Genomic DNA, 16,020 nt, shown 5'->3' on the forward strand with positions numbered 1-16,020 from the left:
AAATTGTTCCACATTTTCAACTTCAAACAAAATTTATGTCAAATGACTTCTTTTTTTTTACAAAAAAAAAGCTATTTAGACTTATTTACATTTAATTTTCTTTCTGAAATATAACAAAAGTTTTTTCATCGGTAAAAGTTTTCCGGATTTCGTTTTGAAAAAGAAATCGACCTACTTTACTTTGATTTTCTTACAAATCGTTGCCAAAATTGTTACGAATTTTACATGAAAAATCTTCTAACGCCAAACAACTGTTTGAAATCCATCTTCTAATCAATAAAAAATACTCTTCCTCTCATTTACAAATATCGGTTGTTCCGGATTTTTTAAATGAAAAACATTTTAAGTCAATTTATGTAATAATTGCACTTCTGTCTTACACCTCATTTAATGTTCTAGATAAAACGTTAGAAAATCTAATTATCGTTAATACGAGGTTTCGATATTTAAAGAAAACAACTTCCTAACACCAAAGTATGGTTTGAAAATCTCTTACAAGACTATGGTAGATCTAATTTTCATACGAGACCATCCCAAAAATGTAATTAACGGTATTAGATATATCTGGAATTCTCTTTATCTCTCGCTATATATATATATTGTAATAACTCCAGTGGTGGACTGAAAGGATTAATATGTGTGCGGCCTACTGACACACAAGACTCAGGCCAATCACACAGGTCAAGAGCTGTTGAACAAAGGACAGTACTGCTAGTACACGCAAGTATGCCCCGTGTTGTGGTCATGTGACCGAGAGTCTTCACGGACGAGAGACAGTGTGTAAGAAAAGAGTCCTGGACAAGCAAGGCAGTAAGGATGGTGCGGTAGACTGTGAGTCCTCGAAAATGTAGCTGTACTAGTCCAATTAGTAGAAAGAGAGACTTGTAGTGTTTAGTAAGCAGTTCTGTTGTGTAGTAAAGCATTTGAAGTTAGTGTAGCCAATAGTGCTTTATTGGCTGTTGATGTATTTGTCATTAAACCGCCACATTGTTAATTAATGCTCTTGTTGTCAAGTTCTTGTATAAGATGTGCTGTGTGTTAAACAGTGATTACAGAAGACCTGATAGAGAAAATCGTAGCAATATATATAAACATCCGGAACAATCTCTTATAGATACTTCATACTACTGCGATGTTTCGGAAGTGAAATTAAAGAGTAATCAGATTACCAACAGCAATAACATGACGGACATATATACTGACAGACAAAACGCACAAAAAATGCGGCTTTAATCCTTATATATATATATATATATATATATATATATATATATATATATATATATATATATATATATATATATAACAGCACCGCTAAGATCATCCGATGGTTCTACCCTATTAACTAGCAAGGCGGAAAAACTAAATCGCTGGACAGAACACTACAGCCTGCAATTTGGTGATAAAAGGCATTGTATCGGAAGAATCGCTGGCAAATGTCCCTCAGAAAACTATGAGAGAGGAGCTCGACGACCCACCGACATTTGAAGAAGTTGAAAGAAGCAATTCTTAAACTCAAAAAACACAAAGCACCTGGCTCTGAAATATTTAAAATGGGTGGTGTCGCCCTAACCGAGAGGCTAACAGACTTGTTCGCTCTATGCTGGGAGAAGTGCGTGGTCCCACCTGAACTTCGAGATTCCGTAATCATATCCCTATACAAAAAGGGTGACAAGTCTAACTGCTCCAACTATTGAGGCATTACACTTTTGTCGGTAGCAGGAAAGATATTTGCACGAGTATTGCTCGACCGACTAACCCACTCTTTATTGGACGAGCTGTTATCTGAGAGCCAATGTGGCATCAGAGCTGGTAGAGGCACACCTGACATGATATTTGTTCTGTGACAATTACAAGAAAAATGCAAAGAGCAAAACCTAACATATACGCTTCATTTGTGGACCTCACCAAGGCTTTCACACGGTCAGTCGCGATGGCTTGTGGAGGATTGTGGCCATGCTGGGATGCCCACCTACGTTCCTATCCATTCTCAAGCAGTTTCACGTGGGACAAAAAGGTCAGATCAGACACAATAATGACCTGTCTGATCACTTCACAATAGAAAATGGCATAAAGTAGGGCTGTGTACTTGCCCCTACTCTATTCACTATCTTCTTTGGCGTAATGCTGGGTCAAATGAGGCAGCGATTGCACGAAGGCATCTACATCAGGTTTCATTCAGACGGCAATGTGTTCAATCTTCGACGACTACTATCCCATACAAAAACAAAAGAAATGGTCAAAACAGAGCTTCTCTATGCCAATGATTGTGCCTAGCTCACAATGAACATATCTCCAGAACGCGGTCAACGAATTTGCATATGCTGCCGCCTCTTTCGGTTTATCTATAAATCTCGGGAAAACAGAAGTCATATTCCAGAAGTCACCCAATAAAACCTACTCAGCCCCAAAATCACCGTAGACGGACAGCCCCTTAACGTGGGAGACCACTTCACATATCTGGGTAGTATAGTATCAAATCACGTCTCACTTTCAAGGGAAGTTGATAATCGTCTGGCCAGGGCCAGTTGAGTTTGGCGGAACAAATCTCTCCGCCTGCCTACAAAAATCAATGTCTACCAGGCGGTGGTTCACTTAACCCTTCTATATGGCTCTGAGACATAGACACTATATAGAAAACAACTAAGATTACTTGGGCCCTTTCACCAAAGATGCTTGCGCTTCATCATGAACATACGGTGGCAAGACCACAATACAAACAGCGATGTCCTTGCGAACTCCGTTATGGACAGTATGGGAGACGAACGTATGCCAAAGACAGTCTTTTTTTTTGTGAGGTAAAAGGTGGTCGACGTAACAGAGGCGCACCACGGAAACGCTTCAAAGACCAGCTTACGCTTCAACTTTCCTTGGCTGACATAGAAGAGAGCACCTGGTTGCGTGCGGCTTCAGAACGAGACAGCTGTAGGTCACTCACGAAGGCCGCGGGATACATATTTGAGACCAAAAGAAAATCCGCTGCCGAGGACAAACGCAGACGGCGAAAAGAAAATCTAAATCGACCACCTGCGGACAATCGTTATGCTTGCCCTGGGTGTGGCAAAATATGTAGGTCACAGCTGGGGCTGCGCAACCACGGGAAATACTGCATTCCTCACTTATCTTTGGACTCGAACACAAGCCTTATTATATATATCTATATATGTCTATCTATCTATCTATCTATCTATCTATCTATCTATCTATCTATCTATCTATCTATCTATCTATCTATCTATCTAGATAGATAGATAGATAGATAGATAGATAGATAGATAGATAGATAAATAGATAGATAGATATTTAGATATTTAGATATTTATTTATTTATAAATCTTTAAATGAAATCTTATTAGAACCCGGTGCACCAATGTCTATGAGCCATTGTTAACTCTTTAACTCTCGCGTGTTAATAGAGACTTTTCCTTTGACGTCATTTGGAATTAATTCTTAAAGTGAAATTTTAAAAGAACTCAGTGCACCAATGTCTATAAACCCTCGACAACTTGTATGTATTGATAAAGACATTTTTATTCTACCTAGTCCGTGTGACGTAGTGGATTTTTTTCCTTTGATGTCATATGTAATGAATTCTTCAAATGAAATGCCAAAAGAACTAGTTGCATTAATGTTTATCTACCTCGTAATATTTCTCGTATTAAAAAAAAGGCACACTAGTTAGATTTAGATCTAGTCTAGATTCTTTACACTAGATCTTGATCTTTTACACTAGAGCTAGATTTTTTACACTAGATCTAGATTTGTTCACACTAGATCTAGAATTTTTAAATTAGATCTAGATTTATATTCTAATTAAAATCATTGTAGATTTTAGATCTAGAATTTCTAGGTCTAGTTTAGAATGATATAGACTAGATCAAGATCTATAATTTCAATTTCTAAACTTAAATGTAGATTTTTTTCCCAAATGTCTAGATCAATCTTGCAATGTTATAAAATACTAACACAAATCTACAATTTTTAAATTAAATGTTGCATTCAGTCCATTGGTAGATTATCTAGGCTTTTTTTTTTCTAAATTACATCTACATTTTTTCCAAATTTATATTAAATATCTAGATAGGCCTATAGATCTTAAGAGCGCTAAATCAGAAATTTAGTTCAGGTAGATCTACATCCTCATTCTAGTTCCGTTTAAATAAAAATGCCGATAGCTCTGTTGGCTACTGTGCTGGGACATCGAGCAGACGTTGCCGAAGTATAATCTCGATACGTTCTTTTCTTTTTTTCTTCAATTACAAATCGATACCAAAAGATTATCTAAAATGTACATATCAGATCAGGTAGTTATCATGCCGTAATGTGTAATATATCTCTTTATCAATAATAGGCTATTAGTTTGTTAACAGCAATGCCTGGTCGTGCGGTTAGCACGCTTAACTGATTATCTCGACGGTCCCAGGTTCATACCCTGCTCGCTGCCATCCCCCGTCGTACAGTGGGAAGTTTAGATAAGGAAGTAAATTATCTTTAACTTTGAAGGAACTACCGAAACATGTAAAACATTTTACAGAAAAAAACAAACATTTTTTACAACGCCAAATGAATCTTTAAAACATTATTACTTTTGACAATGAAACAAAATCACGTCTTGAATATTCCTTGCGAATAGGTGTATCCGATAGGGATCCGACTCCGATGGGGGTCGCCTCTGAGTGTGTGTGATAAGACACAACCTTTGTAATCTTGTTTTCTTTTTCCCTATGTTTACCTATTTTTAATATGCTTACGTCATATATGCTTCTTTTTATACGGGGTCTCAACAAAAAAAAACAACAACCCAATCCTAACAGCATTAATAAGAAAGATCTAGTCTTTCTCTTTTTTTTCGAGAGAGAAAAGAGAGAGAGAGAGAGAGCAAGAAATAGTACTTTGTAACACTTTCAAAAGAAATATTAATCCTAATAGCATTGGAAAGATAAATCTAAATTTATTGTCATATTGCCACATTCAAAAGAGGTCAAATAAACTATTATAATTAATAAAACCAAATTGATATTTTTTAGAGAACAAAATACAAAGATACATGTACAAATGGGAAAGTGTACGACTTAATGCATGACATTTCCTGAGAAGACTATACAGCGCATTTGTTCCTTTTATTTTACAATTTTCCCTATGTTTTAAGAATGATCCATTAGATGATTAAATAATACCTATTACCTATTTCTAATGGGTTACCAATTAATTCAAAATTGTAATTCTTGCTTTTTTTCGCCAAATACCATTATTTTAGTCTTATCCTCATTTATTCTTTATTAAAGAAAACTTATAGTGTACGAAGGGTTATCTTTTTGTTGTTGGCCGGGCGGGGGATGAGTAAAAGTTGGACTAAAATTAACGGGCCCAAAATATGAGAACGTGTTTGTGTCGGGGGGCGCATCTTCCAAATCAAGTTAAAATAATGAAGTAATAAACAATAGAAAGCCTTGGAAGAAATCAACGGGCGTATACGGTGTGTATTAGTAGATGTATGCATATATTAAGGTTTACTATTTCAGTTCTAATGTGAGATTCAGTATTTAACTAGATGTAGGTTTTAGTTTATTTAAGCCTTTGTAGTAAAATCTTTAACAGTTTTCTTGGTTCAATAAAAACAAATTGAACGTTGTTGTTAGTTTAATTAATCTGATTGTAGAGTTTATTCTCTCTTTCTTTACCCTCTCCCAAACTCTATTGAACCGTAACCCACAACTGATTTGACAACCAACTTTCTCCATTCCTCTCTTGTCTTTTGTCAGGATTAGTGTATGTTCCTCTCCTTCTCCTTCTTTTCCCCGGTATTGTACACTCTAGGAAGGTCAGTGTGAGCCCTGAGAATCTCATGATACGGCTATAGAGCAGGCATGTCAAACTCATTTAGGTGTATGGTCCACTTAAAAAACTTACTATGACCTGAGGGGCCGCAGCAAAAATCAGTAGCAAAACAGCCTACTATTTTTATGTAAATTAGAAAAAATACAATAGAATACAATAATTAATGGCATGCATGTCCCTTAGTTAGTTAAATTTGTAGTACTATTTGATAATTTAACAAAAAATTACTATGGTTACGCATTATTTTCATAGTCCTGATACTTGACATCCTTTCTGGGATACAAGTTCATTAATGTCATGTTGAAGTTTGTTTGTCACTGACACTTTCATCACTGATGACAAATTTTGATCAGATTATATCTCGAACTGTGCGGTGTTTTTGTAGCTTTCAAAATGGAAAAGAACTGCTCATAGAGATCAGTGCTTGCAAACATAGCTAGAATTTTGGCTGAAAATTTCCGCAATTCAACGTACAGTTCAGGTAAATAACAAAAATTTTGGCACAGCCAATTCTATATACTTTGATTTCAACAAATAATTTGACTGCTATCCTATCAGCTCTAGTGGCACATTATCAGCAGCATTTTCAGAATCAAATGAGAATGGAGAAACAAACAACGAAAATTCTTGCTCGTATAAAACGAAGTTACGAAAACGGCCATTGAAAGCATCTACTAACGATTCCAGGTGTAAGACATATTTATTAAATGTTGTAGTATTTAACCTTTTCAGTTCCTGGCACGTTGAGAAGTGAACAAGATTTTCTCATCATATTTTGTTTATCCACAGTCGTAATTTTGCTTGAGAGCACTTCACATGATTACACGCTGTTGTGACTATTTTGTCTTAACATTGAAGTTTCAAATTCAAATCTTGCAGGTGACCAATGAGATCAACTGCAAATACCAAATCCTGAACCCATTCTTCACTTTTGAAATAGGTTCACCTTTCATGTTCAGAAACAATACAATTTCCTCACGCAGTGCAAAAAATCTCTTCAATACTCTATGACAGGAGAGCCAGCGGACTTCTGTTTAGTAGAACACAATCAAATTCGTGTCCAATGTCATCCAGAAACATTGAAAATCGGCGATGATTTAAACCACGGGCACGAATAAAATTGAGTGCGACTAAAACCGGTCTTATGACAAGTTGGAACTGTAATTGCTGTGCGCTGAATGTTTCTTGGTGAATAATGCACTTAAAATGAGCAAATTTAAAATTAGCATCATTCTATCTTATTTTTGCAAGCAGCTTTGCATCAAAACCATTTCATTTCATGGTTGGTGCACCATCCGAAGATGAATTGAACTGCAATATCACCTCCTGCAATTTCTCAAAAACATCCACGCTTTGTGGTGTTATCATAGAACAGACATCAAGTAGCTCCTCATGTGTCTCAAAATTTCTGTCACAGGCCCTTATGAATATAGCCAACTGTGCTACACCCGTTACATCAGTTGACTCATCGAGAGCAAATGAAAATAGTTCAAAATCTATTTTGTTCTTTAAGTGTTCATGCAATTTCACTGTCATGTCATTTATTCTATCTGCCACAGTGTTCCTATTTAAAGTTATTTCTTTGATTGCTTTCACCTTTTCTGGACAAATTGCTTCGGCTTTAATGACACACTCCTTCACAAAATCACATTCACTAAATGATTTGCTATGGCTAGTAATTAAGTTTGACAAAATGTAGCTTGCTTTCACCGCAGACTCACTCTCATTGTTCAGTTTAACAAATACTTTTTTCAATTCAGCTAGCTTGTCATCTCTTATTTTCCTGCGTAAAAGTTTATCATTTTTTTGATAATTCTTTAGGTGGCCAAGCGGGCCGCATGCAAAGTGGTCACGGGCCGTATGCGGCCCCCCGAATGCCGTGTTTGACATGCTTGCTATAGAGTCTCTCATCTTAACTTGATACAATACTTTCTTATCTGGTGTGCAAGTTGATAAAAAAAAATGTTGCTACTGCACGTCCTAACCAGTCATACCAGGGGTTCTCAACCTGTGGGTCGCTACACCTTTGGGGGTCAAATAACCATTTGCAAGGGGTCGCCTAAGACCATCGGAAAATTGATATCTTCTGGGGGGCTATTTTCATTGGAAGTTTTTTTAAATAATTTTTTTGTGTGTCTCTAACGTGTTTTAGTAAGCATATTTATTAAATAGTCGAAATACATCAATATTGTTACGAATCTCCCTATCCAGGCACCAAACGACACCACCAACTTAAAGAACTTGACAACTCTGGGCTTGAAAATAACGTAATAGTTTAATGTCAATAAATAACAGCCAATACTGTACAATTGGCAGCACGTAACACAAGACTGTACAAATATCTCTCCGCCGTATCAAATCTTGCACTGGTTTGTTTGTTTGTTTGATTTGAGGCACATCGGCACAATTTAGGCCATGTCGTGCCTGCAGTCCCTTAAGGACTACTCTCTCTCTAAACAACAGGGCCAGATTCTATACAGTCATATCATTAAAATCAAGGTCTATTCACAGTTAAAATAGTAAAGGTAGTAAAAATTTAAATATTTGGTAAAAATCTAATGTAAATAGTGCATGTTCACAAATTCATAAATCAGATCTTCTTAGATAGCCCCACTTCCCGGATAAAGCCCAGTACCTTCCCAGGGTCGACATTATCACTGGTCTCTCTGTCTCGTCTCGGACTTGTACTGAGCCGTTGTAACGAACTGTAGATCGGGAAGTTGTGACTGCCTGGTCTCTGATACCTTCGCTCTTTATATAGGTTCCCTGCTGGCCTTCAAGAACCGAACAGAACGTCGCTCGACCATTCTGGGTGGTCAGATGACTACATCCCTCGTGACACTCCTGAGCTCTGTTCACGACGTCGATCCTTCCCGAACCATCATGTTGATACTCGTCTCGGCCGATCGTCGTAACTCGTCACGGTTGACCGCTCGTCTAGCGCTGGCCTGGGGCGATTTGCGTCGGCTGACTACACACACACACCACCACCCCATCTGTGCCACCACCAGGTTTATAACAATATCAATAAAATAGAAAGTGAGAATAACAAAGCTAGATCTAAGAACACTGACACATATAGCCAGGGGATACGAAGGACACTTTAAGTGAATGTATCATGATTGAACGTAAACGTGATTTTTATTGGTAGCTACTTCTTTCTTTTTTTATAATTGTGATTCGGAAATATTTCTTGCGGACCACATCTTCGTTGTTGCAGTATATTTTTTCAACAACCGAAATTACTGTCCATCCGAGCCAGCGTAATCTTCTTTGTGTCAGGAGAGCATACATGCTGTTCATATTGGCCAATCTCAAAACTCCCTGATTGGATACATGGTCCCTCCAAGAGATGCCCATTATGCGTCTCAGGCAGCGCAAGTGGAAACTATTCAATCTGTGCTCTTGGTACATGTATGTTGACCAACTTTCACTGCCATAAAGGAGAGTGCTCGCAACACAGGCGTTGTAGACTAGGATTTCGGTCGCTGTGGTCAATTTACCATTTTCCCAGACGCGCTTGGAGAGTTTTGCCAATGCTGTGGTAGCTTTTTTTATCCTTTTGTCAGCTCGATGTCTAAGTCTAGGTTACTGACAATTGTTGAACCCAAGTAGGTAAATTCCTGCACCACTGAAAGGGTGTGGTTCCAAATTTGTATTATAGGTATTTCTGCGACGTCTTGTGCCAGGATTTCGGTCTTGGAGAGACTCATAGTAAGGCTAAACTCTTGACAAGCAGCTGATAAGGCGTTCACTAGCTTCTGTAGACCTCCTTGTGAGTGAGATACGAGTGCCGCGTCAGCGGTAAACAGCAGCTCCCTTATCAAGATACGACGCCTTTTCGTTTTGGCTTTAAGACGTGCCAGGTTAAAGAGCCTTCCATCGGATCTGCTATGGATATATATTCCGTATTGAAAATACAATATCAACATTTTCCTTCAAGACTGCTAAAGAATAAAGACAACCTATAGGCAAATAATAATAGTATAATAAGACCAAAATATAGAAATAAAATGCAAAATCATGAAATATTGATGAAATCGAAAAGTATAAGGAACGATAAAACGTTATATGGACCCTCCCAACACACACACACACTATACCCTCTCACTGATTCCTAGAAGAGAGTACGTTACCTCGTATACTGGTCAAGCCATTTGGACTGTTTGATGGTGTCTAATGTTATTCTGGCCTCTTGAATGTTGTCTCTAGAGAAGTTAGCAACAAAGCCTCCACCAGAATATGTCGCACGTTGGCCTAACACAAATTGTATTCAATGAGATCAACAAACACACAATGGAAAACCATCCTTATTATTATTCTATGCTATGTTTTCTCTTAAACCTTCATTATTATAATAGAGTAACAAAAGTGTGTTGAGAACCCCTGCTTTATAAACATTGATTTCTGTTATTATGGAATTTGAATTTGAATTTTTGAGTTTTTGGCATTTCGGCACAATTTGTTATGGAAAGTAAGTTTCTAATTGGGGATAAAAACCTGAAAACGAAGCAGTCCGCAACTGTTCAGCACTCTTGTACACAAAGGGGGAGTCTTCTAAATCTTCCACATAGTCTTCGTAAACTACTTTCCAGGAATTCACAAAACTATTATTTTCTTCTTGCCCATCCTCCATTGAGTGGATGCAAATCTCTGTATTATAGATCATTCTTATTGTCTCCGGAAGATTTGAACAAGCACCTAGTGAGATATGGCAGGAATGAGGTAAAAGAACGTCATACGTCATACAAACTATCATAGACTATAGTTTCTATGAGTGTAACGACCTGAGTCAGGCTTGACCCTTGTTTGTCTGAGTCTAACAGTACCAAACAGATACAAGGACTCTTTAAGGCTGTTGTTTCTCTCATTCGGGATCAGTCTAGTCAATAAAACATCATTTAGATAGCTCCACATACCCGACGCATCGTGTATCTAAAGAAAAGACAATTATATAAATCTGAAAATATACATGTAAAAACGATCTTTAAGACCTTTCTCTTTTTTTAAAAAAAGAATACTTTATAAAATAAAATTTGACTTACATTGTTTGTTTTACTTATATAGTAAAAAAAAACTGAAAAAGAAATAGGCAGTAATGTAAACAAAATTAACAAAGTAAGTGATGTCTATTTTTATGGGGCCTCAATGTATTATATATTATAAAACCCCTTACTAATTTATCACTAAATCTAATTTTTCCACTTGTGGTGGATGAAAAATTATGAAAATTTAGCCGGTTATTACTTACCATGTACATAAAACAACTAAGCTATTTTTATACCAAAACCGTAGTGGTTTAATTTCCCCAAAATTCTTACCTTAAAAAAAAAATGTTTTTACAAAGTCGATACATGAAAAGTACTGTCTTCCGGTTTTTAAGCATTATTGATAAAATCTTTTTTTTTTTTTTTGTATAACATTTAATAGAACTCATTGGTGTGTAGCTTGCTTTTGTAGCCATAGTATGTTCCGATGCCGTTCATGATTGCTTTTGAGCGAGAAGGAATATTCTGGCAGCAAATCAACTAGCTTGGCTGGTGGACATGAGCGCCAACAAGGTATATGCAAGGTGATGTATATGCATGTACATACATGTCCTCACTGTGGGCAGATTTTCCAGTGCTACTGAAACTTCCGTAATTAGGTCATCCCTGGATTAGACTCGGAATTCAAACCATAAGTAGTCAGTGATGAAAACTAATCAAAACTAGTTTTGTTTTTGTTGACTTTTATAACCATTATATCGTCCTTTTTGACATTTATTAATCACTTTTTACAAAGCTTGTTTCAACTCACTCTGTTTGTCTGTCTGTCTGTGTGCAAACCTTAACGAGTTATTTTTACCACTTCCCATTCTTGGTTGGATCAAGTGGAAACTTTGGACAATTGTTGATGACAACACATGAATCAATAATAAAAAAAACAACAATTAGTTAATAAATTAGTCGTCATTAATTTTGTTTTATATACAAAATGTGCTTAGGGGAGATAAGCTTGGTATAGAGAATCAGGTCGCTCGCTAACAATTGTAAAGAAAACTTTATGAGAATTGAATAGCTCAGTAGCTAACACGTTCACTCTCTATTATGGACTCGAGCAATCTTTTAAAATTGCTTTTGAAAAGGCAGCACAGAAACCTTCTCCCAGATACCTTTCCCACCCCCTCCAGAAACAGTTCCACTAAAGTGACTGGACCATAGCAAAATGAGCTTTCTATTCGCATGAAAGTTGCACTACAAAAAAAAAATCCAATCGTAAAAATAAGTGACATGAGTGCTTCAAAATAATTGAGGCTACTTCACTCAATATAATCTTCTTTAATTTTTCTAAGTATATTTTTTTTATAATTTACTCTTTAAATCTAAATTTAATTAAGTCTTCCTTAAATTATTGTTTTGCTTCTTTATGCCTGCGTCCCTTATCTTATTGGGGTAGTATAACAATAATATTAAAATTCCTTACAACAGTGATGGGCAAACTTTTTAAGGAGCGGGCCAAAAAAATTAAAGGAGAAAAGGGCCACAATTGTCCGTATGGAAATATGTCTTACAATTTGTGCATTACACCAGACAAAAAACATTATAACTATAAGAAACCAAAATGTACATTCACACCAGACTCACTCATAATTTACATGTGACAAAGTTTATGTCAAATTGTTCCTATTTAATGATTTAATTGCCAGGTGTCTTCTATTTCTTTTGTGATGGTAAAATCACAAAATCCTGACACAAAGGGTGATTCTTTATTTCTAGGATCTTGTTAGCTTTTTTATAGATGTTTGTCTTAAACAGTTTGCCCAAATGGGTTTTGTTTTTTTGCAATGATTTTACCAGCAGCATTTAGGATTTTATAAAGTTTGTTTATATTTTTAATGCTCAGATTGCCATACCAGGCTGTGATATTGAAACTTAAAATATTGCAGATGTGAGCGTGATAAAACATAGCTAAGGCCTTTTCGCTAACATTAAACGAGGACAGTTTTCTCAGTAATCGTAATCTTTGCTGCCCTTTTTTGCTGATATAATCAGTATGTGCAGTACAATTTAGTATATTGTCTAGGATAGTACCAAGGTATTTAAAAGTTTGCACTATTTCAATAGTCTCTCTAGCTACAGAAACAATATCATTTTTCTTCTTTTCCTTCTTTTCCTTATGAAAATCGATTATCATTTCTTTTTTTTTTTACATTTAATAATAAAAAATTATCTTTACAGCATTTTTCAATGTGTTCTATTTCTCTGAAATACTCATTTACGTCTGAGCTCTCTCAGAGCAGGGCAAGAAGAGCCGCATCATCAGCGAATTTTGTGAAAGAGCAAAAAGGACTATCAGATTGAAAATCATTGGTGTACAAAATGAACCACAATGGCGATGTCACAGCCCCCTGGGGCGCCTCTGTGTTAACTATGCGTGCATTTGATATAACATTTTTTACACAAACCCTCTGAGGTCTCTGGGTCAAAAATTCATTAGCCCATAGTATTATGTATAGACTAATCTTCAACGCTTTCATCTTTTCAATGAGTAAATGAAGTTGTATAGTGTTAAAAACTGATGAGAAATCAATAAAGAACAATCTTACATAAGTGTTCGGTAAGTCCAGATGTTTGTAGACACAATTTAAAATATTTAGGATGGCATCGTCTACACCTTTACTCTTTTGGTAAGCTAATTGTAAAGGGTCTAACTTACTACAAAGATCATTCGGAAGAAACATTTTAACCATTTTTTTCTAAACATTTAGACATAATGGAAGTAAGTGAAACAGGTCTATAGTCATTCATTTCCTTCGGTTTGGAAACCTTTGGCACAGGTACAATTATAGATGACTTCCACACAGGTGGTATCTCATGGTTTAGTAATGAAGTGGAAAAATATCTTGGAAAGGTTCAGCTAGTTGTTCAGCACATTCTTTTAAGATTCGCCCTTTTATTCCATCAGGCCCACCAGCTTTCATCGGGTTGACGTTTTTGAAAATGTTGCAGACTTGCTATTTAGTAATCGCTAATTCTAAACAGTTGTTAACATTGACATCCTCAAGGGCTTCGAGTCTTAAATAATTAAAAATCTTTTGTGTCGAAGCGACAGTAGAAATCATTTAACTAGTTGGCTAATGTTTTTTCGTCTCTTGTCTTAATCGAGTCTTCCAGCTTGGTGCAGTAGTTTCTCCTCCCTTCCTCAAGAACGACGTTGAGATTTCGTTGAGCTCTTTTCCTTGTCTGTCCATCGCCACTCATATATGCTCTTTTCTTTTTTATTATTTCCCGTTTTATTTTTGCAGTGACCTATGGTTTAATGTTGGGGTAATTCTTGATACTCTTAGTACTGATACACATGTTTTCACAGAATTTGATGTAATTAGTCACAGCGTCGACCCATTCTTCCAGATTTGAAGTGGTCTCTTTAAACAAATTCCAGTCAGTGCAGTCTAGACAACCCTGTAGTTTGAGAATGTTGTCTTTAGTCCATTCTTGTACGTTTTTTTTAATGATTTTTCCTTCTTTAAGTTTTGTACGGTAAGTAGGCAGCAGTTGTATTGTTTTGTGGTCAGATGATCCTAGTGGTGGCTTTTCACGAGATTTGATGTTACAGTAACATAAGTCCAAAGTTCTGTTCTCTCTTGTCGAACATGAGATGTGTTGATAGAAGGTGGGTAGGTCAACCTTCAAGGTGCATTTATTAAAATCACCCAGTATAACTACTGGTGCGTCCGGTGACCTTGTCTGAAACTCATGCACTACGTCAGCGATGATTGCAGCTGCAACTTCCGTCTTGGCTGTAGGCGGAACATAAACCAAGACTATGTAAATAACACCAAAGTCTCGTGGCAAATAAAAAGGTCTCAATAAGAGCGCCAGTAGTTCTAGATCCGGACAGCACATTCTCTTTTTAACCGTGTAGTTGGTACAGTATTTGAGGTTAATGTATACACAGCACACCCCCCCCCCCTTTCTTCTACTTAGACTCAGCCGTTCTGTCAGATCTCACGCAAAATAAACCATCAATAGCAATCAGGTTGTCGTTGTCATCCTCCTCTAACCATGTCTCAGTAAAAGCCAATAGACAACTTTCCCTAAAAAACGTGGTCGTAGCGTACATGGGCACATATCTCATCCACTTTGTTTCTAATTGAGCGGACGTTAGCTAGAATAATCGTAGAAAGTGGTGGGCAAAAACCTCTTCTGCTCAGCCTTTGACGTAGTCCTCCTTTTTTCCCTCTTTTCCTTGTACTAACAATGAAAGGGTAGAGACAATTTATATGTGCATAACATGGTGGAAGAGGCTTCCTCTTTGAACGAAGTTTGAGGAGTTGATCTTTACTATAATGAATAGATCTAGTACATAGACTTAGATATTACACTAGACTGGAAACCGGAAATAAATTCTTATCCGCGATTGATCGATTCACAGATCTTTCTATATATAGATTTTTATGTACGTAAACTCTTTTTTTCATAGAAAAGTAATGATCTTGAGTTTTCAAAGTTTATAAATAATACAAAATCCTTTCTCGGATATTCACGCAAATTTATGAAACAAAGCCATTTTCTGTTTGTTTCCATTAAGCTAATGTTTCAAAAATCCTAGATCGAAATAGTTCTTGTTGATTTAAATCATCTTATGTACATTTAAATAGATTGATTACCTTGATCTTTCTAGATTATGTTTCAAAAAATACAAAATAATAATCATGAGACAAGAGTACTCTTATTTTTTGATGTTCAACTACTAGATCTAGATCTAAAAATTAAATTATATGTTACATAGGTTAGAGTTGAAAAAAAAACATAGCTTTACTTCTTTTAACTACTTCATAAAACAACGCCTTGATCCAACTTTCTAAAACATTTTCATATTTTTTGTAGTGTTAAAAAATCTCCATGTCCAGTCTAGAGTAGTATATATAAGTCTATGATCTAATACAGGATCGGCCGCCATCTTGGGTCGCCATTTTTCTTCTTTTTATTTATAACCAAATTCACAAAGTTGAACAAATCTACATCTAGTAAAAACGTGTAATGTAAATACTCATTGTGGAGCCCACCTTGATAACAGAACGCTTTATCTACATAACTAATAACAAAAGAACATCCAATATACATCCAGCAAAGCAATAATCATGAATAATGAAAGCACAAATTGCATGTCGCCGCAGTGCAGCGCCATTTAAAAAAA

The 16,020-nt window shown here is 36.3% G+C and overlaps 1 protein-coding gene across 3 annotated transcripts in view; it reads right to left on the minus strand.

Annotated features, from left to right (window-relative positions):
• LOC106079668 (polycystic kidney disease protein 1-like 1) overlaps nt 1-16,020 on the minus strand; it is a 360,015-nt gene that overhangs the window by 102,271 nt on the left and 241,724 nt on the right. For all 3 annotated transcript variants that reach the window (XM_056017219.1, XM_056017218.1, XM_056017220.1), the window contains 3 exons: nt 10,626-10,773; nt 10,339-10,539; nt 9,975-10,095 (listed from right to left, as the gene is read on the minus strand). In XM_056017219.1, coding sequence (XP_055873194.1) covers nt 9,975-10,095; nt 10,339-10,539; nt 10,626-10,773 — 470 coding nt within the window. The remainder of the gene's footprint in view (nt 1-9,974; nt 10,096-10,338; nt 10,540-10,625; nt 10,774-16,020) is intronic.

This window comes from Biomphalaria glabrata, chromosome 18 (genome assembly GCF_947242115.1).
Source record: "Biomphalaria glabrata chromosome 18, xgBioGlab47.1, whole genome shotgun sequence".
In the NCBI taxonomy this organism is placed as follows: domain Eukaryota; kingdom Metazoa; phylum Mollusca; class Gastropoda; family Planorbidae; genus Biomphalaria; species Biomphalaria glabrata.